Source organism: Ochotona curzoniae, unplaced genomic scaffold (genome assembly GCF_017591425.1).
Source record: "Ochotona curzoniae isolate NIBS_2020 unplaced genomic scaffold, NIBS_Ocur_1.0 scaffold_4505, whole genome shotgun sequence".
NCBI classification, from domain to species: domain Eukaryota; kingdom Metazoa; phylum Chordata; class Mammalia; order Lagomorpha; family Ochotonidae; genus Ochotona; species Ochotona curzoniae.
Window position 1 is genome coordinate 1,811,092 of NW_024467118.1, and position 27,340 is coordinate 1,838,431.

General features: G+C 59.5%; 2 protein-coding genes across 3 annotated transcripts in view; one reads left to right on the plus strand and one right to left on the minus strand.

Annotated features, from left to right (window-relative positions):
* Positions 1–18,887, plus strand: part of AFAP1 (actin filament associated protein 1) — a 66,650-nt gene extending 47,763 nt beyond the window's left edge. Inside the window, exons 11-17 of one of the 2 annotated variants that reach the window (XM_040965890.1) lie at positions 2,332–2,449; positions 6,725–6,991; positions 8,877–8,991; positions 10,565–10,729; positions 12,032–12,222; positions 13,905–14,069; positions 15,476–18,887. In XM_040965890.1, the coding sequence (XP_040821824.1) occupies positions 2,332–2,449; positions 6,725–6,991; positions 8,877–8,991; positions 10,565–10,729; positions 12,032–12,222; positions 13,905–14,069; positions 15,476–15,502 (1,048 nt within the window). In that variant the 3' untranslated portion in view covers positions 15,503–18,887. The remainder of the gene's footprint in view (positions 1–2,331; positions 2,450–6,724; positions 6,992–8,876; positions 8,992–10,564; positions 10,730–12,031; positions 12,223–13,904; positions 14,070–15,475) is intronic. The other variant, XM_040965891.1, reaches the window with a different exon arrangement.
* A 7,562-nt stretch (positions 18,888–26,449) lies between these two features.
* SORCS2 (sortilin related VPS10 domain containing receptor 2) overlaps positions 26,450–27,340 on the minus strand; it is a 136,914-nt gene continuing 136,023 nt past the window's right edge. The window contains exon 27 of the mRNA XM_040966090.1: positions 26,450–26,604. Coding sequence (XP_040822024.1) covers positions 26,540–26,604 — 65 coding nt within the window. The 3' untranslated portion in view covers positions 26,450–26,539. The remainder of the gene's footprint in view (positions 26,605–27,340) is intronic.

Here is a 27,340-nt window from a genome sequence, read left to right on the forward strand (position 1 = left end):
TAAATCAAATGTGGAAAGGCCACAGTTTTTGAGAAAGACAGGTAGATTTTAGCCTTGCACTATTTTCTGTTAAATGCATGTAAGAGCAGGTGGTTGGCCTGGAAGTAGAGGCCCCCATCAGGACCCCTGGCCCGTATCGGGGCTCCTGGGAGAGCTTGGGTGGTGACTAAAGTGGTTTCCACCACTCATGGGGAGTCCTGCACTGCGCCCCAACGCCCGGCTGTGGCCCCCGACGCCCAGCTGTGGTCCCCAACGCCCAGCTGTGGCCCCGACACCCGGCTGTGGCCCCCGACGCCCGGCTGTGGCCCCGACGCCCGGCTGTGGCCCCGACGCCCGGCTGTGGCCCCGACACCCGGCTGTGGCCCCGACACCCGGCTGTGGCCCCCAACGCCCGGCTGTGGCCCCCAACGCCCGGCTGTGGTCCCGACACCCAGCTGTGGCCCCGACGCCCGGCTGTGGCCCCGACACCCAGCTGTGGCCCCGACACCCAGCTGTGGCCCCCACTGTGGCATCTCCCTTTCTCTTCCGAGGAGACGCAGGTTTGCAGGCTGCCATGTGAGTTTGTGTCCACAGGGCTGAATTACCTCACGCATCTCCGTGGGAGAGGCTGGTCAGCCGTGGATGCATTTTTACCTTTTCCTTTCACAAAAACACAGCTGCGACATAGGCCATGCTCATTTGCAGACTCCCGTGGGATAATGGCCAAGATGCAAGCCATCTCCCTGGTCTCTCCACTCCGCTAACGCACCTTCCCCGGGAGAGCCAGCTGGGTGTATGGTGTGTCTGAGTGAGAATGGGCGGCGTCCGTAGAGAACAGTGCGGCCCTGCCAGGGAGGCTGGCGCACTCAGCTATGGAGTCATCAGCGAGTGTGGCTCCAAGCCGCGGCCACGCAGTGATCCACAGGGGAGGCAGGTGGGGCGCGTGCTCTCCAGGCAGGCCTGGCAAGGAGGCGCCACCGTGACCGTGCTGGCCAGAGATGGGGAGCGGCCTTCCCTACACCCTCAGCCCTGAGGCAGAGAGGAAGCCCAGGGCCTGTGAGGAGCTTGTGGTTCTTGGCCTCATTTCCACTTCACCGCTGAGCTACAGGCCCTGCCATGGCCACGGCCCCACCTGGACATGAGGGCCCGATGTCCGTCTTGGCTCTGGAATGCATGGCCTTTCCCAGTCCGTGTTCTCTGCCATCACAGGTGGCCTTGCCTGGACTGGAGGTTCTTTCTACCTGGGACTTCCTTGGGCTGCGTCCCGCACAGTGACAACAAAGCATCTGTACATGCCGTGACCCCTCCAGGGTCCTGCCGTGAGGAGACAGACGTGGGCCCATACCGGCTTCCAAGTTCAGACTGTTCGTGGCCGAGACCCCACGGGGGAGAGCCGCCGTGTTTCATACTGCAGTATGTGTGCTGTCTTGTGGCAGACACTGGGTGTGTGTGCTGTGTGACCCTAGATCCCCACACTGCATCATCTGTAGGAACTTCCCAGAAATCACCTGCTTCGTGGTGGGAAGGGCCTGTTGTGACCTCTTCCCTTAGAACCCCGGGGCCCTGAGGCTGTGGCCAGGAGACACCGTGTGTGTTTGTCTTTGTGTCACCATATCACACCTTCTAAGCCATGAGTCTGGCCACTGTACAAGGCCATTTCTACAGGCTCAGGGAGCGTGTGTTGTACTGCTGCGAAGGGGTGGTAAACACACACTAGAAACTGCTGCTCTCCCAGGCCGTAAGGAGGGAGCTGGCCCAGAAGTAGAGCAGTGAGGACAGGATCCAGCGCCCTTATGGGATGCCAGTGCTTGCAGGTAGAGGACTAGCCAACTGAGCCATCATGCTGGCCCCAGGCCACAAGCTCTTAACCAAAAAGTCCTGGGAAGGTGACATGGCGTTGCAGGCCACGTGGTGCTCCCCTGCCCGTGAGACTCACGCTCATCAAAGAGCTCGTGATACCAGAAGAGGCCATGGAGCATGTGGACAGGACGTTCACAGCTGTGACTAGTGGAACAGACCATGCACAGGAGCTGGCCCCTTTGGCATGGACTGGTGTCACAGCAGTAGTTGGTTCTGGGGCCTCTGTGGTTTGCGGGCATTGCTGTGTGTGCCCGGTGGGCATTTCCATGGCCCCTGGCCGCAGGGGGCAGTGAGGGCTATCCTGACTGAGATCGTGGGAGGGAGGGGTCTTCCCTCGTCCCTCCAGGAGACATCTTCCTGCCCAACACTGTCCATCACTGTGGCCCGCGCCTGCAGCCCTCCTCTCCCAGCCTTGGGCACACAAGACCTGGTGCTACCGCAGAGCAGGATCAAGAGTCAGGTCTTGGGTGTTGACCCTCCCTCTGTCTTCAGTTTCATGAACAGGCGCGGGATTTCCACTAACCCGTACCTGGGGAGCCACTCCAACGGCTACGCGCACCCGAGCGGCACGGCCCTGCACTACGACGACGTCCCCTGCATCAACGGCTCGGTGAGTGCTCTTCTCGGGAGGGCTTCTTAGACAGCCAGGCTCTCTGGAACATTCTGCACTCTGCTTCCTCTGGCTTCAGCCCTGACGAGATAGCACTTTTTAATCCTGACACTGAGGGTTAACAAGACTCTGTCCTCTCTCCTGGTCTCTGACCTGCTGACTTCGCTGGATCACGTGGCCAGGTTAACCCGGTAGACCTTTTGGCGCTGGTTGTCGATGCAGTTACCAGAATGTCTCACGCACTTTACAGAGCTAGCAGGAGAGGAGTATGTTTGGCTCTGTAACTTCGACAAGTCCCCACAGAACACAGTGCAAACTTTCAGTAAGCAGTTCGTTTTCAGCTGCTAAAGCCCCAGAAAGAAATACCACCTGAAGCACCGAACAGGTCACAGGCCGGCAGCCTCCCGGAGCACCTGTAGACACAGAAGGGCAGTTGGCATTAGCCAGCTCACCAGCAGCCAGTCAGCCTGAGAGCTTCAGTTCATTTATTTATTTATTTATTAAAATTTATTTATTTTTATTGGAAGGGCATACCAGATTTACAGAGAGAAGGAAAGCAGAGAAAAAGGTTTTCTATCTGCTGGTTCACTTGCCAAGTGGCAACAATGGTCAGAGCCGAACCATCTGAAGCCAGGAGCCAGGAGCTTCTTCTGAGTCTCCCCCATGGGTGCAGATCCCAAGGCTTTGAACTGTCCTCTACTACTTTCCCAGACCACAAGCAGGGAGCTGGAAGGGAAGTGGAGCAGCCGGGACCCAAACCAGCACCCACGTGGGATCCCAGTGCTTCCAAGATGAGGATTTAGCCACTAGGCCGTTGCGCCATTTTATTTTTCCTGCTTATGTCTTAGGTGTGAGTAGCCTGGTGCTCAGGCCAAGCAAGGCCTACAGAATCATGAGGAACTGTGCCAAGGCAACCTCCTGTGGAACCTGAAATGCAGCAACTCTATAGCAGGCTTTAAAAAAAAGATATCTCGATCACTCAGAAGGCAGAGTGAGAGAGGGAGAGGTAGGGAAAGAGCCATTCTCTGTCCTTTGGTTCACTCTCCAAGGGACTGCAGGGCCAGGCCGGGCCAAGAGCTGCCTCCAGGTCTCCCGCATGGGTGCAGGCCCCAAATGCTTGGACCAGCCTCCGCTGCGTTCCCAGGCATATCAGCAGGGAGTTGGATTGGAAGTGGAGCAGCTGGAACTCAAACCATACTCATATGGGAAGCTGGTGCGACAGGCGGGAGCTTTACCTGCAGGCCGCACTGGCAGCCCTGGCAGGCTAAGCCTTCTATGTTGGATGTTTCCTGTAGCCTGCAGATGGTGCTGGAAACATCCAGATGGCCCCTACAGGAAAAAGGTTCTCCAGCCCCTGGATGAGCAGAGCACACCCCGCATGTGCCTCACTCGTGCCCCCACCTACCCCCACCTGGCAGCACCCTCCGAGCTGCCTGCTTGACCGAGCACTGGGCACCGAGTAAGCACGCCCACGGAGCCCCTGGGCTCAGCCTTTGCTCAGAGCCGCAGGAAGGCATGTGACAGACCTCTGGGCGCTGTCTCTCCGTGGGGGCATCTCGGAGGGCGTAGGTGAAGGCAGGTGCGGTGTGTGCTACTCCTCCCAGCCTGGGCAGAGGCACCTGGTGACTGTGTGATTGATCCTCTGGTCTGGCCGTGGCATCATCCCAGGGCAAGGGCTAGTGTCTGTGGGTGAGCAGACCAAGTCCCTGGGGGGCGGGGGATCGAAGGTGGACAGCCAGTTCCCTCAGGAGCCACGGGCAGCACATCTCACTTTGTGCCCATGACAGTCCCTCTGTTGGTGCCTTGCTCCCACCAGAGCTGGGGAATCTTCTTTCCCAAGGGCTGTTTGAATAGAATCACATCATTCATGAACCATTCAGAATCATCAGCTTAAAAACCAGCCAGCTATAGCTTGATTGCATTGTTTTCCCTTCAGTTACCTTGGCTAAGCCAGACCAAGTGATTTCGTGGGCATGACAAGGTCTGTGGGCCAGACTCCGCAAGCTGCAGCCCGCTGGTCTGCCGGGAGAGGAGTCTGACCGTGAGCCCTTAGTGCACTGCCCAAGCCTGTCGCTTGTCACCATTGCATCCTCCTCCTGTCCTTGCCGTTCACTGTCGCATTCTTCCTTGACCGTGTGTGCCCGCTTTCTCCTAGTGAGCAGGTCAGTGCCAGGAAGAAGAGAAAGGCTGACACCCTGGCTTTGTCCTCAGAGGGCTCACCATGCAATGGCGTGCACAGACCTGAAGTAGTCAGAAGGTGGAGTACCTGGGGGGCTGTGTCCCACTGCAGGACATGGTGTCAGCAGGAACAGACACCTCCAGCTCCCAGGATGGCTGCCAGACCCACAGGAGGCCCCTGTCCGGTGGAGTAGAGCTGAGATCCTACCAGCCAGTGCCTGCTCCGCTGCCCACAGCCCTGCGGCCCTGCGGCCAGGCCAGGCGGCTTGTGCAAGCCCGTCCCCCGGCGACCCCACCACTGTGACCCTGGGAGATCCTGGCCCGGGCCCAGCTGGGTGTTGCCAGGCAGAGCCAGCGCTTCCCCGGACGTGGTCCCCACGCTCCTTTCCTGAGAATGGGTCATCTGAGCCTTTGTTCACGGCCACCAGCTCTTGGCAGTGATGTGCCAGACCCACCTTGGGGCTGTGCCCTGAGCCACCTGGGTGAGGGAATCCACAGGACTGCAGGCCTCACCCAGCTCCACCGCCCACCATGGGGCACTCTGCTACTCTGCCAGTTTAGGTACCCCCAGAAGGAGAGGGGGTGCGGAGCCATTCACAGCTTAATGTGTTTCAGAAATTTAAAAATCTGCTATCCTTTTTTAAAAAATATTTTTGTTATTTTTTGTTTTTATTTGAAGGAGAGAAAGAAAAGAACAAAAAAATTAAAAATAAAAAAGAAAGAGCTTCCATCTGCTGGCTCACTCCCCAAGCACCTGCAATAGCTTCAGGCAATAGCCATATACTGAGAAATCCTACAGGCTTCCTAGTGTGTGACAGGGGCCCAGGTGCTCGAGCCACAGCCACTTGGGGTGCCTGTGCTTCAGTGGGATGTCCAGCTCAGCTCCAGCTGGGTGCTGATGGGCACCCTGGCTTGGGACTGGGAGAGCACACGGGGTTCTGGGCCGTGCAGTGCTGCCAGGTGAGCTGTTCTGGATGGCTCCGCTTCTAGGTTTTGAGACATTTTTATGGCCTATACCTGACATTTTTAGCAACATCAGTCATTCCTACCCATTCATTATTCCCCAGTGACTAATCCAGGATGGAAGAACGTATATACTCACTTCTGATCTAGAAACCTCTGTGGTTTCTGAGCTTTCCTCCTCAGGGCAGCCGCTGCTATTCTGGGAAGGACAGTTTAGACCATTTAAGAGCTCTGGACAATGCATGCTGGCTTGTCATCATGAAGCTCGCACCTCTGTGCCTCTTTGCATGCCATTATTTTTAGATTCTAGATGGTCCCCCAGCAGCATAAAAATAAACATATCAAAATGATTGCAAAGGAATAAATATGCTCCTGTGGCATTTTAAAGGTTTTCTATTTTTATAACAAAGACGGTAACTGCAGGCTGGCAGAAGGCAGCTCTGCAAGAACACAGAAGCAGTCCATGAGCAGAGCATGTAAATTACTATTTTCTACTTAAGTGCAGAGAAATCTATAAAGACCTTTAAAACGTGGCGAGGCCCGGCTGTGGTTATTCGTCTTTGCTTAGAATTTCTGCGTTAACATGTGCACTCACTGAGGGCCACCCCATAAAGTGGCTCACGCCTCTGCCGCTGTCTTGGTTAAGTGTCTCCACAGGCACGATGCCATCAGGGCTTTGGGTTTGGAAATATCCTGTTTTCTGGAACATTTCAGGTCTTTTATCTTCAAGGAGTAAGGGGTACATATGGCCTGGTCCCCAGGGGAGGCTCTGCCATGCCCCCCCGCATGGCACCACCTCATCTTGTATTGGGAACATCCGGATTCTGATTGTCCAGCAGGAAACGTCAGATCATCACTTCTCTGTTTTAATAAGTTAGAACAAAACAGAACTTCTTAATCCAGTGATCCTGGGAACAGTTAAGGGAAAAGTTAACTTTTCTAAAAGACCCCAAAGTTATGGAAGTTCTTTTCTGTCTTCCTGCCTCTGTGTGTGCATGTGGGGGCGGGGCTGTAGTGCGTGGGCTGTGTTTGTGTCTAGTGTTGCTAACATCCGGGGCCTGTGAACCTGTGTGCTTAGAGCAGCCTGCTGCTCTCTGCCTGCGCGTCACTAACAACAAGCTGTGTGTGTTGCAGTGGGAACCGGACGATGCCTTCCCCGCTTCCTGTAGCAGAGGTGTGGGAGAAGCGGTGCTTTACGATAACGCAGGCCCCTACGATAACTTGCCGTCTCCGAAAATCTTTGCCCGCTCCACTGCTGCTGACAGAAAGGCCTCTAGGCTGCCTGCTGACAAGCTCTCCTCTAACCATTACAAACGCCCAGCCTCCTGCAGCCCGCCTCCCGCCGCGTCTCTCACTAACACTTCTTCGGTGGGGAGGGCGTCGGGCGGGCCACACGCTCAGGTACTGCCCCCCACCCTCTGCTAGTCTGGAAGCGCGCCCACTGCCCGGGACACATGGAGGATGGGGCAAGTGGGAGGTGCCCCGAGGGAGCCCCTCACTGGGCGCGTGGCTCTCACAGCTGTCTGGCTTAACCTCTGACTCTTGACTTGCTTGGAAAATTTGCCAAAACTTTAGTAATTACATGACCCAGGGGCAAAGATTTTAGAAAAAGGTAATAAAACTCCTTGAAGCGGTGGTTTCTTTACGGCTTTTGTTACATACAAACGAGAAAGAGAAAGCCCTGTGGTGATGGTTTTTTGGCCTTTGAGCCTGGAGAAGGGTCCCGGTCCTTGAGTGTGAAGGTGTGTGCTGAAGAGGAGTTGTGATGAATACCAAATGATAAATAATTTGGACAAGCAGGGACAGGCAGAAAGACAGAAATCTTGTACCTGCGGGTTCATTCCCCGGTTGCCCACACCGGGTGTGACCCATCTGGTGGAACCCGTGTTTGTCTAAAATGTAGCATTTCAGAGTAAACACTCATTTAATGTTGCCAGGCATTTTTGCCCTGTGAATGTTTTGTGCTTTGCCCAGAGAGCACCTAAGTAAACACAGTAGCCCCAGTAACAGGGAGCAGATGGCCTGCTTCTCATTGAAACCCCATGCATGCCGGGACAGGCCTAGGTGTTCAGGTGGTGGTGGCCTACACTGTGTGTTGGTCATTTGTAACAAGCCACTCTGGTGTCCTCTGTGGCCCGGGCGCAGCAGGTGGGCGTGCTCTTGTGGCTTTCCCAGCAAGCAGGACGGATAGGGTTACACAAGGACAAGTCAAGGTAAGCCCGCTTTATTTTTTCGTTTCCCTCAGAAGCTCAGCTGTGTGCTCCCCGACAGTGCCTTTAGTCCTCATCCCCATCCGGTCACTTTAACAGGGACCTTTCAATTCCATAGAAGATCCCATTCTTGGAACCATCCAGGATGCGTGCAATGCGCTGCACTGTGGGCTGTGCCAGTTAACCTGCTGATGTCCTATGGGAGAGGCGTGTAAGAGGCCAGAGGCCAGGGACGTTTCTGGGGCTCTCAACGTCCCCAGAACGAAGGAGCAGGGGCTGGGAGCTGACTCCCTCCCGCGAGCCCTGGCCCAGGGCCGAAGGAAAGGTCCAGCTTGGTTGTCCAGAGTTAGCCTTTGCTGGCGAGCTGGACAGATCGCAGCGCTAAGGGGCTCTAATCCCGTGCTGGCAAAATACACCAAAGCCACGGGGGCACTGTTGGACCTTGGGAGCCCGTGCTAGCTGCCACGCGGCCCCTGAGCCTTCTCTTGCATCCTCCTCAGGCCCCATCCTGCAGCCAGAGCAGCGATGTGCTGCTTGCGGGCGCAGGAGTCTAGCCGTGGAGCCTCCCAGGATTCCAGTAAGCCGCTGTGCAGCTTTAGAGACGGGCCCGTTGTTGCTCAGCTTGGTGTGCGTGGCTGATCGGCTCTCTTGCAGGGGTCTGTGCTGCCCCTCAGCCTCTGTGGGAGGCCGACCCTGGCGCTCCTTCTCTCAGTACTATACCCTTCAAGACACCGCACCTGGCACAGTGGGGACTCCCTGGTGCTGTCTGTGCACATACAGATGGAGTTTCTTTTCAAAATGTTGGTCTTCAGCTGGCTGGCTGCAGAGCTGGAGCTCATGGGTATGAGGCCGGCCGTGTGGCTCCCACAGCATCGAAGGCCTTGCAGAGCCCCCAATTGCTGCGGACCCCAGTGCTAGGACCCCCTTAGCCACTGCAGGAGGATCTCCACAGTCCCGGGCTAGAAACTGACCCGATTTCTCTGCTGGGTTCTGCCAACATAGTGAGAGAAGCTGCTGCAGAGAACCGCTAGAATTAGGGTTTGGTTTTTAATGTTCTTCTCTGTTAATTTCAATAGTTCAAGGTTAAAAAGCCCCCTGTGGCATCGAGCGGGGCTCCAGGAAAAGGGAAGCCTGCAAGCAGTCAGCAAAAGAAAGCCGAAGTCACGGCCGGTGTCAAGCGGACAGCTTCAAGTAAGTGTGAGGCCTTCCTGCCCAGCGGGGAGTCGGTGCAGCAGTGGGGGGCTCTGTGCTGGACCAGAGAGAGGAGAGGGTTTTAATGCCGCCCTTGGACTCTGTGTGCAGGGAAAGCCTGCACTGGGTTTAAAATGGACACAAATAGAAGCTATGTGCAAGTCCAGCCTGCAGAGCCCCTGTGACTGGCCTGGAGTTTGGGCAGGGGACAGTTGGTGTCCTGCCCCACCCCGGGCAAGCCCCGGGAGCACCTCAGCTCAGGTGCTGGTGCCGTCACCTGCCAGCTGGCTCCAGGGATGCTGTGGTGATGCTGTGAGGTGACCGGCAGTGCACCATGCCTCGAGGCCCCGGCTGTGCGTGGGAGCCCACAGGAAGGTTACTCCTGGGGTGTGTTGCTGCCTACATCCAGGAATCTTCTGGTGCTTCATGGTCCCCCTGCATGGTGGTGTCCTCTCCCTCAGTGTGGAGATGAGAGCAGCTCCTCCCTCCAGGAAGGAACAGAGCTGGGGAGCCCGCCAGTAGGGACTGGGAAGGGGGCCGTGGGGCGAGCGTGAGCCGCCCGGTTGGCCTGGGTACCTGAGGCCCTTCTTGCTGGGAGGACACAGTAAGCCACATCTGGGCCCACTCAGCCCTTGCCATGTTTCCTGTAGCCAGGCCCAGCTGACAGCTGTCACTCTGGAGCTGCGGGTCCCAGCAGTCACCTGCAGGTCAGCAAGCAGGGACTTCCATACTGGTTCCAGAGCATCCAGGCCTGGCCGGGACAAAGGGAGACCGTTAGATGCCAATGCTGAGCTGGCCATGACAACCGTTGTTGCCCTCCTGGGAGTCACCCCTGACTGGGGTAACAACGGCAAGACTGTGTTAGCACGGAGCTACCTCCACTTCACAATGCTTCCCCAGGGCAAGCAGAGGAGGTGGCTTCTGTGCCTACACTCACTTGCCATCCGCCACCTGGTAGCTTACCTGGCAGCAAGTGCACAGTGGGAGCCGGGGGGGCTGTCTTAGGCTACAGCTCTGGTGCCTGTGCCCCTGTGTCCTCTCCTCACTGTGAGCTTGGCTGCCCCTGACTCCTCAGACCCACGTGGCAAGGCTGTGGGCTGGGAGCCAGGACAGCCTGTGCTCGGGGCCAGGTTCCACAGGGGCAGCACCAGGACAGGGGCTCACAGTCTCAGGAGCCAGGTCCGTGTGCTGGGAAGCGTGGCACCTGGTCGGTCTCTGCATCTATGCTTATTTTACCTCACACATGACTTATTCCTCCATTCCATCAGACTGGGGGCCTTGTATTAACTTGGTGACCTCTAATGGATTCAGGCAGCTGCATCAGGCAGCACGGAGGCCGAGTTGAGGCAGAGTTTCTAGGTGATGGTGTGCAGGCATGTTGGCGTGGGGATGAGTGACCCTTCTGCACAACACGCGTCCCGTCTCCTGGACAGTGGCACTGTGCTCTCAAGCCCTTGCGCATTTCCCCAGGCCGCCGGAGCAGTGGCTTTGGGCTTTTGGCTGAAGGGCAGGTGGACAGGGCAGGGGTAACCTTGTCATTTCTCTGCTAGCCAGTTGTTGCCCTTGGTTCTAGGTGCCGACCAGTACAAATACGGGAAGAATCGCGTGGAGGCCGACGCCAAACGGCTCCAGGGCAAGGAGGAGGAGCTGCTGCGCAGGAAGGAGGCCCTGCGCAACAGGCTGGCCCAGCTGCGGAAAGAGAGGCGGGACCTGCGGGCTGCCATCGAGGCCAACACTGGTAGGAGAAGTGGCCACCACTGGCCAGGCTCCCAGGCGTGGCGTGAGGTAGACCACCCCCAGGTCCACTTTGGCAGCCACGTGTCAGTGCAGGCAGCACTTCTTGGGGTTCAGAGGCATTGCTGGCAGGCCCAGGGCATAGGCTGGCATGGTTGAATGGTACAGCTGGTGGGCAGAGGCAAGCCTGGTCCCACACAGCTCCGGGCAAGAGAGATGCTCTCCATGGCAGATTTGTACTGCACACGGCCGTCCAGGGCTCGGGAGATGCGGGAGTCCCTGTGGGAGGGCTGTGCCTGGGGAGAGGAGTGGGGGTGGCGGGGGTCCAGGGTTTTTGCAGGGGTAGAGGTGCTGCTGAGAGCAGGGCAGTGCCTGAGGCTTAGAGTGAGAGTGGGAGGCCAGAGGCCAGGAGGTGGGACGCAGATCCCCGGAGCGGCCCGAGGAGCGCAGAACGCAGGCACGGTGAGCACCAGCACCCCCCGGCCCTGGCCCTGGCCTGGCGTGTGGGAACCAGAAATGGAGGACCTGACTTGGGGTGGATGCGACCACGTGCATTTGTCCTGCCTGATGATGGGGGCCAGCTGAAAGTCAAGGGCATGGCAGGTGCAGAGGGTGTGTGCCTTCAGGCGGCAGCTGATGCATGTGTCTGCTGAACCGGCAGTGGGAAGCTGGGGTGACCAAGTGGTTACTGCTGGAGCTGAACCCAGAGGAGCACGCTGGGGCTGGCAGGTCAGGATGGCTATGGTCTGACAGGCTGTGACATCAGACTGCCTCAGCTTGTGGGGGCAGAGTCAGAACCACGTGGAGCAACTGGTCTGCGGGCAGAGGAGGTCTCCTCTGTGGTTGAGGGCGGAGCCGAAGAAGGACCACGGAGCTTTGGGCCCTGTGCACTGGCCCTCACCTCACATGGTGTGCTCACCTGCCCGCTGTGCACAGCACAGAGCAGGCGTGGCCTGGAGAAGTGTGGTGACCTGTGCAACGTAGGCTCAGTTGCCTCTGATCCCAGGGGCGGTGAAGTGACTGAGGAGCAACTGCCAGGGCAGTCAGAATTGAGGATCTGTGATGCCCTCAGAAGTCGTAGTTCAAGTTTAGGAACACCTTGAGTCTGTGAGGTCGTGACCCTGTGTCCTACCTGTGTCGGCTCAGGCTCAGGGAAGCGGGTAGAGACGGACTCTGGACCTGTGAGGGCCGCCACGGCAGCTGTGGGAAGGCACTTCCGGGCACCCAGCCCACAGGGCTTTAGGCCCCTGGGGAGGCACGAGTGCTCTGAGGGCCAGGGAGGCAGCGGCTTGTCTCCACACCTCAGGCAGGAAGACGCAGGTGGTCCTGGAGGAGAAGCTGAAGAAGCTGGAGGAGGAGTGCAAGCAGAAGGAGGCGGAGCGCGTGGAGCTGGAGCTGGAGCTGACTGAGCTCAAGGAGAGCCTGCGGAAGGCCCTGGCTGGCGGTGTCACACTCGGCCTGGCCATCGAGCCCCGGTCGGGGACGTCCAGCCCGCAGGTAGGCGTCCTGTGCGCCGGCCCAGACCCTGTGGCCCCGGGTGAGACGGGGGAGCATGCCGTGGCTTCCTTAGGGTGCTCACCTCATGCTCCAGCCACAGCTTCCCGTCAGCTGTGCCAGCCGGCTGCTGGCCCTTCTTGCTTTTTTACTGACATCTTGAGGTTCAGGGAACCACCAAGGCCTTCCTGGCTGCTCCTGGAATCTGCTGCCAGAGCACGCTCTTCTGCCCTTGAGTCCTGATTGGCTGCCAGCTGGTCCCACGCAACATTCAGTTCCAGGCAACAAATCTGTGTACAGGTGGCCAGTGCTGAGGGACCGAGAGTGAAGGAGGCACGTGTCCCCTGTGACCGGGTCACCCTGTTGCTTTGTCCTGCACAGGGCCGTGGACCCGTGCTCGCTCCAGAGCCAGGCAATGCTGTTTCCATCTTACAGATGAGACACCGCAGACCGTGCGCCCTGCTTGCGCCCCAGGTGCTCCTCCTTCAGCTCCTGTGCACACCGCCGGGGGATGCCAGCCTGGGCGGTCCTATCAGTAACACATGCACACGCAGTGTGTACCCATGTGCACACACACACACATACATATACAGTATCCATATGTACACATGTAACATGCACACTCACACACATACACATACAGTATCCATGTGTACGCATGTAACATGCACACTCACACACATACACACGCCCAGCTCCAGCGCTTGGCTGGGCACTCAGACAAGGTTGACAGGTTTCCGTGACGCCCCCACCTCACCACTGTCCCACCACACTGCCCCCATCACTTTGTTCTCCCCACAAGCCCTAGTTTCTGTCACGCCGCAGCAACCAGCGCCCTCGCATCAGAAGACAGCAGCACCCTGGCAGCCTTGCGCCCTGGCCCGGGGCCACTGCACAGTGGGGCCTCAGGAGGGCAACCCTGGTGTGGGCCGGGTCCCGTGCTTCCATGTCCTGCGTGGACTTGACACGCCCACAGCTGTGCGGTCCGCTGGGTCAGTAATGAACATACGTAGTGCTCATTCGCCCCCGAGTAGACTCATGGCTACCTGCCTGTTAGTGCCACTTAGAGCTCACATCACTATTGTGCCACGCCCAGTCCTAGGAACCCTTCTGCATGCCACCCCTGTGCACCCAGGGAGGGTACTGCCTGCCTAAGGAGCAGACGGCACACCCGTGTGTCACACGTCAGTGGGCAGGGGTGGGATGCAGCAGGAATGAGCATCCTGGTAGAGCTGCAATGTGGGGACCCTGGCTCCCAGGTTGGGACGACAGGCCCGAATGCCGAGAGCAGTGCAGGGGATGTGTTGCTCCATGCTGAACCTTCCAGAAACTGTGTCGGCCAGGGTCTGCGCTTCTGCAGAGCTGAGCCTGGGTCCACATGCTTGTGCCCAGTCCCCAGGGACAGTGATCCCTGGGGCAGCTCCCAGGAAACTGGTCTGGCATGGTGGATACAGTGGGACAGAGTGGGGAGAAGACGTGGACCTGAGTCCCACCCCCTCAGCTCTACACCCGGGTGGCCAGGCTGGGACAGCTGTGGGCTCCCAGGTCCCTGGTGTGAGGTGGGCCTCATGGACTCACTGGGCCAGCCCCATTCCTCGGATCGTCCTGTTTTTTAGACAGTTTGGGGCTGGAGGGCACACATGGCCTCCCAGGCTCACACAGCTCCCATCTGTCTCCCGCTGCAGTCTCCAGTGTTGCGGTCCCGGACGCTGGAAAACTCACCCATCTCCAGCTGCGACACGAGTGATGCCGAGGGCCCCCTGCCCGTCAACAGCGCAGCCGTCCTGAAGAAGAGCCAGCCGGCCGCAGGCAGCTCCCCCTGCCGTGGGCACGTGCTACGCAAGGCCAAGGTGAGTCTCGTACAAGGGCACCTGGAGCTTGCACACAAGGAGGGGCACATGGTCTCTGCACCACTACCATGCTGTATTGCAATGGGACAAGTGGCCAACCCCCCAGCCCTCACTGCTCATGTGCCATGTGCCCCCCGTTAGGAGCGGGGAAGCCTACATCTGCCTTAGGGGCTCCAGTTAGTGTCTGGAACAGGCAGGCCACACACATAGCATCTTCTGGAGTTGAAGCAGGCCAGCTGACCCCTGCTCAAGGCTTCATTAGGGTGCTAGGATTCCTTCTGAAAGAGAAGTCAGTTTTCCTGTGGCCCTGGCTCCATCCCTGTGGCCTTAGCATGTACCTCGGCATGCAGTGTGGCTCTGCCGACCTTCCACGCTCTCTCCCAGTCTTGTCCTGAGATTGGGCACCCAGCAGGTGGCTCTGGATCCGGTCTCGGGTGCTGCCTCTCACCATGGCCCCTGGGCACCCAGCAGGCAGCTGGCCCAGGGCCAGGAGGCAGAGTTGGTCTCGCCAGCAGGTAAACAGGAAGTTACAGGGATAGGCTGATGCCCTCGCTGCGATGATGTCATTGCTACTGGCCTATCACGTAGTGCCAAGTGGACCCATGGGGAGAACTGATTGGTGGAGAACAGTACAAATACCGTAGTAAAAGCTGGAACGGACCACAACCATGACCACGAGAAAGACGGAGAAAGACGGGACGGGGGAAGAAGGGTGGCGGAGAGAGGAATGGAAAAGCGGTAGAGAAGTAGTAAGACCTAAGTTTGGGGACAAGAACAGAGAAATGCAACAGGAATGGGGACAAAACCCCCAAGAGTGTGCCTCATCTTTTCAGTGTCGCTGCTGGGTGGCAACAAAGTGGAGCAGCTAGGACACAAACCAGTGCCCAGTGTGGAATGCTGGTGTCACTGCTGGTGGCTTTACCTGCTGTGCCACAGTGCCAACCTGAGCATACACACACACACACATTTTAATGCTTTTTTGTGGTAAAATGAAGGTGGCAGGAACCCGGCCTGGTAGCTGTTCTGGGCTGTGCAGTCCAGAGGAATGAGCATCTCCGTTACTGCACAGCATCCTGCCACCCGTCTGGATAACTGGGTAACTGCCAGGGCCCTCACGCAGGTGTGTGTCCTGGGGAGAGTGCGCGGCCTGAGGGCTCACCCTGGGGCAGCATGCCTGGGCTCCCCCACCTCTGGCCAGGAGGCTATTTGGGGCACGGGCCACTTTCTGTTGACCTGGCTGCCTGTCCCTGGCCGCTGGGCATGGGGGACACAGATAAGTCACACTGGGTCCCTGCTTCCAGCCTCTGCTGTGTGCCAGGAGTGGGTCTGCTATACCAGGCCTGTCGGAGCGTGTGGCTGGTATGGCCTAGGCCCTGTGTACCCTCGCACATTTCCCTTCTCTCTAGGAATGGGAACTGAAGAACGGGACCTAAGCGGAGGCCAGCCCTCATGGGCCCCAGGCAGAGCCTGGCCACCCGGCCCCTCGTCCGCACCGCTGCGGGAAACTGCACCAGCATGACCTACGGCAGGACACACGAACAGCCATGTGACTGCGTCCTGATGCCAACTGCTGGGCCCTGGCCCACACGGACTCTCGCTCCTGTGTGATGGTGCCCTTTAAAAAGTTTACTGATAAGACTTTGGTCTCCAGCTCTATTTGTGAGAGAAAAAGTACATATATACAAAAAAAGGTGAAATGGAAAAGGAGCCCTATGGCCGGCAGCCCGCTGCCTTGGCAGCCAGTTGACTTGCTCTCCTACCAAGCCCAGCCCGGGGCCGGCCCGAGAGGGCGGCTTCATGAGCGCGGACAGAAGCCGGGATCAGCCCTGGCAGAGCAGGGCCTGGCTGCCCCCGCAGCCGCCATGGCTGTGAGCGGTCAGGGCCCACCATGCAGCCTGGGCCTCCTGCCGGGCCCTGAGCCACGTGCCTGTGGCCTGCAGGAAGGCCAGGAAGGTGCTGTGGATGCTAAGCTGCCTTCCCCCGCTTTTCCTTTCCAACAAATGCTTTATCTTCAGGATGTGAGAAGCTGCCATTCTGTTGTAACCTACTTGAAGCTTTCTTGTCTGTCCTCTGTGAGCCCTCCACACTGCCTGCTGCTTCCACAGGGCAGCAGAGCGCCCTCCCCAGCCCTCCTCAGCCCTCCCCGGGTGCTGCAGATGAGCGCTCTCCAGCTCCTGGCCGGGGTGGAGCCTCTGAGAGCCCCTCTCCCCACCCTAGCCTAATGCTGACCACCCACTGACCGAGCAGAGAGGGGCAGAGGGCAGCCTCAGGCTCTGTCCTGTTGCCCACCTTCTGTGCCATGCCTCTTGGAGAGCCCAGCCGCTTGAGCAGGAATAGGAAACTTCTGAGGGCAGGGCTGGCTTCTGCCCCTCCCGCGTCAGGCGCCAGGGGGACCCTCAGGGTCTCGCAGTCCTGGCGAGGGACGGGGTCGGAGTTGGCCGCTGCTGGAAGCCCCTGCAGACTGGGGGCCAGTCCCAGTGTGGGCAGTGGGCTCTGCTCAAAACGTGCAGCTGTTACCCGTGCTGTAAGCACACTGCCACCACCCAGCACGTGCTTAGCACTGGTGGGACGCTCGGTGCTCCTGCGTGCCTTCCAGCCATGGCAACAGGCACAGGCAGGGCAGAGGCGCTGTGCCCGGACGGGAGCTGCCATGGAGACCTCAGCCCGTGGCTACGGGAGTCCCGGCAGGGAACCCAGCTCAGTGGGCAGGCAGACGCCTTCCTTGGCACTTGTACATCACTTGAAGGCACAGGGCAGCCACGTTCTGGAAAGAAAAGACAGCTGGAGCCGCTGTGGACCCTGCCACCTGTGTCCAGGCCATTCTGATGGACAGGCTGCTTTACCCATGAGCCCATGCCAGCTTTCAGCCGCATCTGAAGGATGCAAGGGAAAGGGGCTAGCCTGAACTCAGCCTCAGCCCTGCTCAGTGGGCACCGCTGAGCTGGTGGGCAGAGTGCCAGTGGCACCTCAGGTGCCCCATGACTGCAGCATGCCACTTGGTATGTGTGAGGCCCTGGACTGTAGCTCCTTTTCCAGCCTGAGCCTTAGTGAGGGGACAGCTGACAGATCCGTGCTCCACGCCACAGGCCTTGACAGGCGGGCACGTGCGCACTGTGCCGCACCCTAGGGCCACCCCCGCACATGCTTAGATTGGGTCAGAGCCTCACCCCAATGCTTGCTTAAGTTATTTATTTGTACATGTTGAGTAAATACTTTCTAATTTATGTCTGTACAGTTAGCCTCACAGAACCGCCTTGTTGTTCTCTCCCTCCCGAATCCTGCCCACCCAGGGAGAGGGACCCCAGGCTCGAGGGCTCCATGAGGGCACAGGGCCTGGCCACTGCTAACAGCATGCTGACCTGGCACGAGGAAGCAGGCAGCTAGTGCTAACGTGGTCTCTGAGGCCAAAGTCACCCCCCAGACCTCAGCCTAGGCGCAGGCATGGCCCTTGCCCCTCTGCCCACAGCAGACGGGCGCTCAGCTCTGGCTACACCAGGAAGCCCATAGTCCTACTGCAAGGTAACTGCTATTGGTCTGCCAGGCATGCCAGGAGTCAGAGCTGGGCCACGCAGATGAACAAGGCCTGGCCACACAGGCTGCCCAGGGACCACTGTCCAATCAAACCTGTGACCTGTCCTGCCCCCGCCCCGGGGTGTACCCCGTGGTGGTGCCCAGAACCACCTGCCCCCCTCTTGTCGCCATGTTCTAGCTGGTTCCACATAAGCAGACCTGTCCAGCAGGCTGCCAATGCCCCAGATGTTGCCTGGGCACTGAGGGCCACTGCAGGGCAGAGCTGTGGCTCTGCTAGAATGTCCCTGCAGGCCCCACGCATGGGGCTTGTGGGCTGAGCACACCCTCGTGGTTATGGTCCCTGCTTTCTCAGAGACGGTGTCTACTCTGGTCACCCCCCTCTGGGGGGCGGGGGAGCCCACCCAGGCCTGGGCGTGGCCTGACTCCACGCGGCTGGTGCACACAGCTGCCCCATCTCCAGCCAGCATACATAGGTGCCAGCCACACTCCGGGATGCAGTGTTGCCTTCCTGTTTGTGTGTATTTTCCTGAATTCATACAGAACCGTCATTTCGGATTTATGTTCCAAAGAGGGTACTTCAGTTTTGGGGTCCTGTTACTCCTCGTGCTTGCCCCCACCACTGGCGGGGTTCATACTGTGAAATGAGCTGAATTTGCTACGCCCAGCTCAGCCCCGGAGGCATGCGGGCTGAGGCAGTGGGGCTCCCATGCCCGTGTGGGGAGGGCTGGGAGAGAGGGTGCAGGCCGCGCCTTAGGGACTGAAGGCGACCCGAGCTACAGCAGGAAAGGTGCTGTGGCTTTTGCACCGCTAAATTACAGTTACGCAGCATTAATGACCATGGCTATGGGTTTAAGATGTTTGCATATTAAGAATGTAATTATTTCCTTATTATATTTTAGAAAAAAAACTAAAATCATATTTAAAATTCTTTGAAACAAAGAAACAGGACAGATTTTTTAATTGAATATGTTGGTAGTACCCACGTTTAATGATTGTAAATAGATTTTCACTGTGTTTCTCAATGTATTTATTCCTAAGCCAAAAATTTTATGAGAAGAACCATGCAATGAACACATGCTAGTTTTCAGTCCGTCTGCCCCATTTTGTAGTGGCCTCACTTGGAGCTCCTGCTTTTTCAACCACCTTTTCTACTGTGCTACCCGGCCGAAGCCACGGACAGGCGCCCTGCGGCGCAACCCACTGTGTATTGCTAATAAACTCGTTCTCTCCCAGCGAGGCCTGTGTGTCTGACTGACAGGGACAGGATGGGCCCCAGGCAGCTGCCCCTGCTCCCGAAGCCCGTCCCAGGGTGGAGTGCTGGTCATGCGGCAGGTGGTAGGTGGCAGGACCAGGATGATGGACAGGCCCGTGCGTGCCTTTCAGCACAGAGGTGTGCAGGTCCAGCAGGTTTAGAGGACCGTGCTGCCTCTGCACCAGCTGGGCCCCCCACATGGGTATGGAGGGTCAGTGGCTGGAGCCGTCAGTACCACCTCCGGGCTGGAGTCAGGAGCTGGGACTTGCCTTCAGGACTCCTGCGAGGGAACAGGGTTGTCTGGTGTCTTAACCTCTAGGCCAGACCATGCAGCTGTGTGCAGAGAAGGGAGCCCTGGGGCGCTCGCCTTCCCCGGCACTACCAGGGGCCAGGTGCCCTGGGAGCTTGCAGTCACCACCTCAGCCTCAAGGCTGGGACCTGAGGTCGAGGTTGAGCTGGGCCGGTCCAGGAGGCCAGGGCTGAGTCCCAAAGGCCCACGGCTCTGCAGGCCCCATCGGCATACCATCTGCTGCCCATCTCTGGTCGAGTGACCCTCAGTGGCTCTGCTTTCCTGAGAATGCTTGGGGGCCTGGGGGAGCGTGGCTGGCCTCTCACGGATAATAAATAGTGTCTAGGAAGTGTGGGGTAACCTGGGGGCTGGGCAGTCAGTGTTAAGAACCATTAATTGGCTCACTGGCTGGTAGGCAGAGCCCGGACCGAGGACTGCCCCACCCCCTAAGACCAGGCTAGCAGGTGCTCTCCCAGAGCCCGTGCCTAGGGCTCACTGCCTGCTGGCTGCCCCTCCTTCTCCTGAGACGCCACAGAGGACCTCAGAACACCCACCCTTGCTGGATTGACTTACTTTTAAAGATGTATTTATCAGAAAGACAGAGACAGGGCAGGAGAGAGCGCTTCCGTCCGCTGGGTTACTGCCCACGTGGCCATCGTGACCAGGCCGGGGACTCAGGCCTTCCTCTGCTGCTTTCCCAAGCAGGGAACAGAATGGGAAGTGGAGCAGCCTGGACTTGAACCAGTACCTATGTGGCTAACACCACAGGTGGCAGCTTTATCCTCCACACCACGGCGCTGGCCCCTCATTCTCACTTTATAAAACCCCGTGGAGAACTCAGGTGCACTCATTGTGCGAAATAACCATGCCAGATCGGGGCCAGCTGTGGGACAGGTGGCTAGGAAATTGGCAGCTAATGTCTACGACCCCTGAATTTCACAGGGGAACCCCAGCAATTCTGTGGTGCTGCTGACAGCACGTTCCTCCCAGAAAGGGCTGGATCAAACAGCAGGCGGGAAGCAGGGTTGAGGAGCTCTCAGCTTCTAGTGGGGGCACGGGGGTCCCTCCTGGGGCTGTGCACAGCTGAGCTGGCCTCTTCCTCCCGGGAGGCTCCTGGCCAGGCTGCCTCAGGCTCCCAGCAGACCTTGCTGGCTTTGGAGGTGTCCAGCATCCCAAGGCTGCCCAGTAGCACAGACCAGGCAATTCCAACTGCCCACAGCTGGGTGTCCTGAGTCAGCCCTACGACTCGGGAATGGCCTGCAGCTGAGCCTCACCTGGGGCAGCCACGAGGCCAGCTCGGCCATGGCCTGCATCTGAGCCTCACCTGGGGCAGCCACGAGGCCGGCTCGGTCATGGCCTGTAGCTGAGCCTCACCTGGGGCTGCCACGAGGCCGGCTCGGTCATGGCCTGCATCTGAGCCTCACCTGGGGCAGTCACGAGGCCAGCTCAGCCATGGCCTGTAGCTGAGCCTGCTCCACCCTCACCAGCCAGAGTGCCTCCTGTTTCTCCAGCCCTCTGGCTCCCGCTGCCCGCAAACTGTGAGTGACAAGTTGTCTTTGAAGTGACCCCTGTCTCCCCAGGGTTAGCCTCACTGCTGCTCCCAACGAGCAGTGAGCAGACACCCTGCAGCCCCCTGCCCCAGGGCCAGCCAGGCTCCCCGCGGGCCAGTGGCGGGTCAGGGTGACACATGAGGACACGGGACTTCCTTCCCTGGGGGCTGGATGTGCGGTGCTTCTGGGGAGATTTGCTGGGTCTCAGTGTGATGAGAGTGGTGGCAGGGCAGGACTGAGACTTGCACAGTGTTTCAGCCCTGACTGCCCAACAGGGAGCCGGCCTTGGGTGCCCAGATGTCAGCCTTGGCTGGGGCCCACAGGTGCAGGCTTTGGCTGCTGGTGCAGGGCCCGGAGTGTGCCCCGCTGCTGTCCACCCAAGCAGATGCCAGGCCAGGCTCCCCTGGCTTTCTCAAGCCCTCCCCCACTGCACTCCCAGGAGCACTGCACACCTGTGCGTCCTGAGTGTGCCCTGCGGGCTCGGGTATGGCCTGCAGTATGGCTTCTCTACCCACATGGTCCACACTGCGCTCATGGGAGCCCTGGGGAGAGGGGTGTACTGTGAGGGTCTTCCCGGACCAGCTTCTCAGGGCACTGGCCCTCAGCAAGGGTCACAGGGACCTCCGTCCAGCCTGTGAAGTGCCCAGGTCACCTTAGGGGCAGGAGGCGAGCCCGCCGCCAGCCTTCCTTGGTAGAATGATGCCCTGCCTCCTGCACAGCCTGTCCCTGGTCTGGGAACTGCCTGGGGAGCCCTCTGGGACCCAGGGTGCTGGGGCTGCACGTCCTGGAATTGGGTGGTGAGCTGGTGCCTGGCCGCAGCAGGCACAGATCCAGGCTCTGCCTGTGGCAGGGGAGGCATTGGAAGAGCTGGCTAGAGGACGGCCGCTCCTAAATCCAGGGCTGGCTGCTGTGTCCCAGAGTCATGTGGGGAGAGGGACCAAGAGGGTGGCTGCCCTGAAGCCCAGGGTAGAGGGTGGGTGTGCGTGTGTCGAGGCCCTGGCAGCCATCACAGTGGGGGCCTGGTGGGATCCGAGGGCATGGCCTCCCGGGGACTGACTGCGTGGAGCTGGGCACAGGGGAGCAAACTGTCAGGGCTCTCACCAATGCCCAGACCTGAGCCACGTCACTGCATGCCTGGCGGGGGGCGGGGATAGAGAGGAGTCTGTGCCCTGGGGGCCTGCTGTCCTCCGGCAGGAATGTCCTAGTATGGCAGATGACAGCAAGGGCAGGAGAGCTGTGGCATGCTGGAGACAGTGACAGAGCTATGGTGGCTGTCAGTCGTCACTATCACCTCTGGGTCTGGGCTAGGGTCCACGCTGGGCAGCGAGGCCCTGCGATCTCCAGTTGATGGGGGAGGCACTGTGCGGCCCCTCCCCCACCCCACAGAGCTCATCTGCTCCCATGGTGGGCCCCGGATGCACCCTGGTCCCATCTCCAGTTCTCCACTGCTGCCCATGGCACACTGAGACAGCCCTGATCATGTCCTCAGCAGCTGGCCACCCTCTCGGGGCTGGACACGGGTTTGCTGGTGCCCAGCACTCCTGGGCGGGTCTGACGTGCTGAGGCGGCTGCTGGCACCCCCATGACAGCACCATGAGCAGCTCTTGTGCCTGGATCTTCAGCGAAGCGGCCCCGTCGGGCTCCCTGGGCTTCCTGAACGTCGGCTCGTGTCCCCTGAGGAGTCCGTAAATATTTTCTCCCCCTTGGCCAGATGTGTTTTCAAGCTGGCAGCTTCTTTGCCAAGTCTGACGAGACCCCATTTGTGTCATTGGCTTCTCACCATCCAGACTCTTGTCCAAGCACACGCTTCCCAACGCCTTCCCCGGGACGGTCACAGCCTCCTGAGCTGTGGGCTGGGGGTAGTGGAGAGGGGAGCTGTTGCTGGGGTGGCGTGAGGGCTGCAGGTCTCTGCGTGTGGGCGTCCAGCCTCCCCCATGCCCTTTGTGGCAGGGACCGTGGCTGGCTTTGGGCTGTGCTGCCGTGTCTCACTGGGGTCGGCCAGTGCCACGCACACGGCTCTGGTTCTCAGCTCTATCCGCTACCCCAGAGCTGTATCTGCTGGCTCATTCCCTGAATGGCCACAGTGGCTGGAACTGAGCTGACCCGGAGCCAGGACCCAGGAGCTTCTCTGGGGCTCCTGCATGGGTGGAGGGGCCCAAGCACTTGGGTCATTCTCTGCTGCTTTTTCAGACACTTTAAGGAGCTAGATCTGCAAGTAGAGCAGCCAGGACTTGAACTGGTGCCATTTGGGATGCTGGCACTACAGGGAGAAGTTTAATCTGCTATGCCGTGCACTGGCCCTGACTCATGGGTATATTGTTGGAAGCTGTGCAGGACTGTCCTGTTAATTTCCTTTCACTCCATGAATACAGGAAGGCTTCCCTTTGGGGGTGTCATCTTCAATTCCTTTAATTGATGTTTTGGCATTTCTCTGCGTGGGGGCTTTCCCATCCTTGGCGATGTGTATTCCAATGTCTGACTGGTCACTATTGTGAGTACTGATGGTTTCTGTCACTGAGCTCATTGTGGGTCCATAGAGTGCTGCTGATCGGGGCTGTCATGTGGGGCCAGTTCACGTCCCGGTGCCCACTTCCTGTCCAGCCCCCTGCTGCGGCCTGGGGAAGTAGTAGAGGACGGCCCAAAGCCTTGGGACCCTGCACCCGCATGGGAGACCCAGAAGAGGCTCCCGACTCTGTCGTGGCCCACCTCAACTGCTGTGGTCATTGAGGCATGAGCCCACAGACAGAAGATCTCTTTAAATTGCTGCCATTCTGCATACTGTGCAGCGTGACTCAAAGTGTGCCAGTCCAGCCCGTTCCTTCCCAGGGCTGCCTTTCGGGTTCGGCCCACCCTCAGTCCCAGCACGAGTGCATCCCCAGCTCTGCTCACGCCGGCTGTGACCTGGAGCCTCTTGCTCCTGCTTGCTGCTCCAGCCAGAGCTTGCAGTGCCTCATGGGGCGAGGGTGGCGGGTGAGCATTCCCGCCCCAGCCCTGACTCCCTAGGATCCGCTCTCAGCACCAGCCCCTCGGAAGGGAACCGGCTGTTGAACTTATCTGGACAATAAGTTGCTAAACTCTGTGCTTGGTATATGCTTGCAATGAAGGAATCTCAACTGAACTTGAACTGTGGTTACGCAACGGGATGGAGAAATCCACCATGGGGGGAAGGCTTGGGGAGGGGTAGGGGGAAACCCAGTACCTATAAAACTGTGTCACATAATACAATGTAATTAATAATAATAATAATAAAAGGGAGCTGGCTGTGGTCATGCCACAGAGGCCTGCAATGGGTGCTGTGGCCCCTCGGTCACTGGCCTTCCAGGATTGCTGTGTGGACGAGTGCGGGGCTTCATTGAATGTGGTCCCTGAATCAGATGAGATGGTTGAGTGGGTTTTTATTTATTTATTTTTATTTGAAAGGCACAGTTATAAAAAGCGTTCTTCCATCTGCTGGTTCACTCCCCCAGTGGCCACCACAATGTCTGACACTGAGCTGATCCGAAGCCAGGAGTTCTTCCGGGTCTCCCACAAGGGTGCAGGGTCCCAAGGCTCTGGACCGCCCTCGACTGCTTTCCCAGGTCACAGGCAGGGAGCTGGATGCGAAGTGGAGCAGCCGGGATTGGAACCGGTGCCCATAGAGGATCCTGGCACATTCAAGGCAAGGACTTAAGCTGCTAGGCTACTGTGCTGGGTCTGAGTCTTATCATTTTTAAGAAAGCCTAATTTTTATTACAAACATCCTTATTTCTTTTTTTCTTATTTGAAAGAGGAGGGCAGGTGGGAGAGCGATTACCCCTGCTGGTTCATTCCCCAAATGGCCACTACGGCCATGGCTGGGCCAGGCTGAAGCCGGGAGCTTCTTCTAGGTCTCCACGTGGGCACAGGGTTCCAGAGACTTGGACCACCCTCTGTTGCTTTCCCAGGCCATCAGCAGGGAGCTGGATGCGAAGTGGAGCAGTGAGGACTGGAACCAGGACCCATACAGGATGTAGGGGCCGTGGCTCAACCCACTGCCCCCCGCGGTGCCAGCCCCTCAGTTCTTCTAACGCGTTTCCGCACCCACATGCTCTTGGGAGCACAGCTGACTGCTGTCCGTGTGCAGGACACTGCCCCCCGTCCGTCCTAAGGCAGCCCCGGGTGAAGCACTCCCCACGCCTGCCAGCCTGCTCCTCTCACGCCGCCGTTCCCACGCTCCAGGAGGGCTCAGCTCTCCATCTGCAGAGGGTCTTCCTCTATGATCCTGGCCTGGCTGGTGTAGTCCCTCTCGCTGGCTCCCAGCCGTTTCCATTGGCACTCGTGAGCCCAGGGTGCTGTGCAGGGTTCCTCACTCCAAGGGCGCCTGCCCTGTCCTGTGCACCTGCCTGGTGGCCTCTCACTGAGCTGTACACCCCTCTCCAGGGCCTGACCACAGCTAACACGAGCTCCTCTGGGTGCCCCCACCCAGGGCTGGGGCATGGCCCAGGCAGCTCTGAGCTCCCTGGGGAGGAGCAGTGGCCTCAGGACCTCCGGCCCAGAAGGGTGGTGTGGGGCTAGAGCTCTGGTGTTGGGGGTGCCCAGCAGGGCCTGGGAGGCCACGGGCGCCCAGCAAAACGCCCCCCCCCCCCCAAGATTGTGGAGGTCCCCACACAGCCTCAGCCTTTGGCAGCCGGTGGGCAGGTCAGCTCTCTCCCCAGCCATGTCGGGTCCTTCGCAGAAGCAGCGTCCCACACCCTTCTTCCCGCCTCGGTGTCCATTCTAGGGGAGCCCACGTCCACCTGCTTCCCGCCTCGGGCGCCCTTCTTGCTGGCGGACGGCCAGGAAATGGGGCTGACCCCGGTGCCCCAGGACACAGATCCATGCGCATGCGCCCTGCCTCTGCGGCCTAGTGGAGTTGGTAGGGTTGTCGCTGGCAAGGGCAGCTGTTGCCCTCGCTGCCCCCCCACCCCCTGTGGCCTGCGGTGTCGCTCAGCCTTGGCGCGCCACCCTCCTGGGTCTGTGCTGTCACCAGCAGGTCCCCGAGCTCCCCACGGGGTCTCCACAGGTGGATGGGGTGGAGGAGCCCAGGACAAGTGTGTGAGTGGATCAGCCCTCGGACAATTCCGGCCCCTTGAGACCCCCGAGTACCCGTGCAGGGAAATGTGACAAGGCGAGAGCCATTGCACCTGGTAACCTGTTAAAAGCATCACAACGGATTTATTGATCTTTAAAAAGGACAGTACGAAAGCGCCCCTCAGGTGTTAGGTGCCACGCCGGGTCTGCACGCGGCCCTGGTGCGTCGTGTCCCCGCTGGGGTTGCGTGACGCTGCGCCCCCCACCCACGCAGAAATGACATAGAACACCAGGAACCGGAGAGCTGCGGGAAGACCCTGCTGGCTGAGGACTTGCTGAGCCGAAATGGGGCCAGCCCATGACCCCGCTGCCCGTGGACGGGGCGGGGACCAGTAGGGGAGCAGTGGGAACACCCCCCTCCCAGGGGAAAGGCCACCCCAGTCCCTGTGGTCTCGGCCCCCTGCTGGCGTGGGGGCCGACAGGAGGCCGCAGCACCCTGTTTGCCTTCTTGGTGCGGGATGGCCGCTCTGCGGGGCTAGGGGGCTGCTGGCTGGGCCGCTCCTTCGCCCTGCTGGCTGCCTTCCCACGGGTCCCTCCTAGGGGAGCCCACGTCCACCTGCTGCCAAGCGTGTGGAGCTGCAGGCAGGGCTGTACCCCAGGCTCTGCAGCCTGGCCAGTGTGTGCGGGGTCCAGGGGCAGTGTTCCGCGGGAGGCCCGTGGCCTGGAAGATGAGTCTGTCCAGGGGTGACGGCAGCCTTGTTGCAGGTCCCGCCGGCCGTCTTGTGGGGGGCTGGCTGGTGGCGGGGCTTGGAAGGCACCCTCAACTCACCAGGTAGCTGCGCCGCTCGTGGGGGTTGATGCTCAGGACCACCCCTGAGTGGCTGCCTAGGAAACGGAGACATGGCCTGAGTCCAGCCCAGCCACTGGGGCCAGCGGAGTGGTGGGCTGTGCGCTGTGCATGGGCATCGGCGGTGGGCTCAGGCGGTGCCGGGGGTGGGTGGAGGTGGTGCTGGGGGGCTCCAGGTGTCCCAGGTGGATGCCACAGTGTGCGGAACAGAGCAGCCAACCGAGGTGAGGCTGCACCCACTGACCTTCGTGGGGACTGCCCCCTGGCAGTGGCAGTAGGGGGATGCGCGAGGGACTGAGGCCAGGCCCCCTTCTGGCGCTGGGCACTGCAGGGCATGACATGGGTGGGGGAGCAGGAGAGAGGAAGTGTGGGGCTGGTTACACATCAGGGAAATGGGCCGAGGGACCCACGCCCCGCTGCTCTGTCTTGGATGCAAGAAGCAGGACCCCGATGGCCTGAGAGGCCTGGCCGAGGCTCCTGTGGTGGCACCCCTGGCGGCCAGCCCGAGAGCATCCCTGGGGTGTGGGCCAACAGCATTGCCTCTCTCCCAGTCTAGGGGCCTCCGGTGGGCCTGGTGGGTCAGGTGCAGGCTGAGCTGACCGTCTTAACGTGGTGGTGGTGGGGCCCTAGCTCTCAGCTTCCTCATCTGTGAAATGGACACAAGTGGGCATGGCCTGCCTTGCCCCAGGTTCCCTGTGAAGCACCCGCAGCCTGGGCACAAGAGGGCCCAGGGACAGGGCTGGGGGACCTCCCAGAGCCACTAATGCCTGTGAC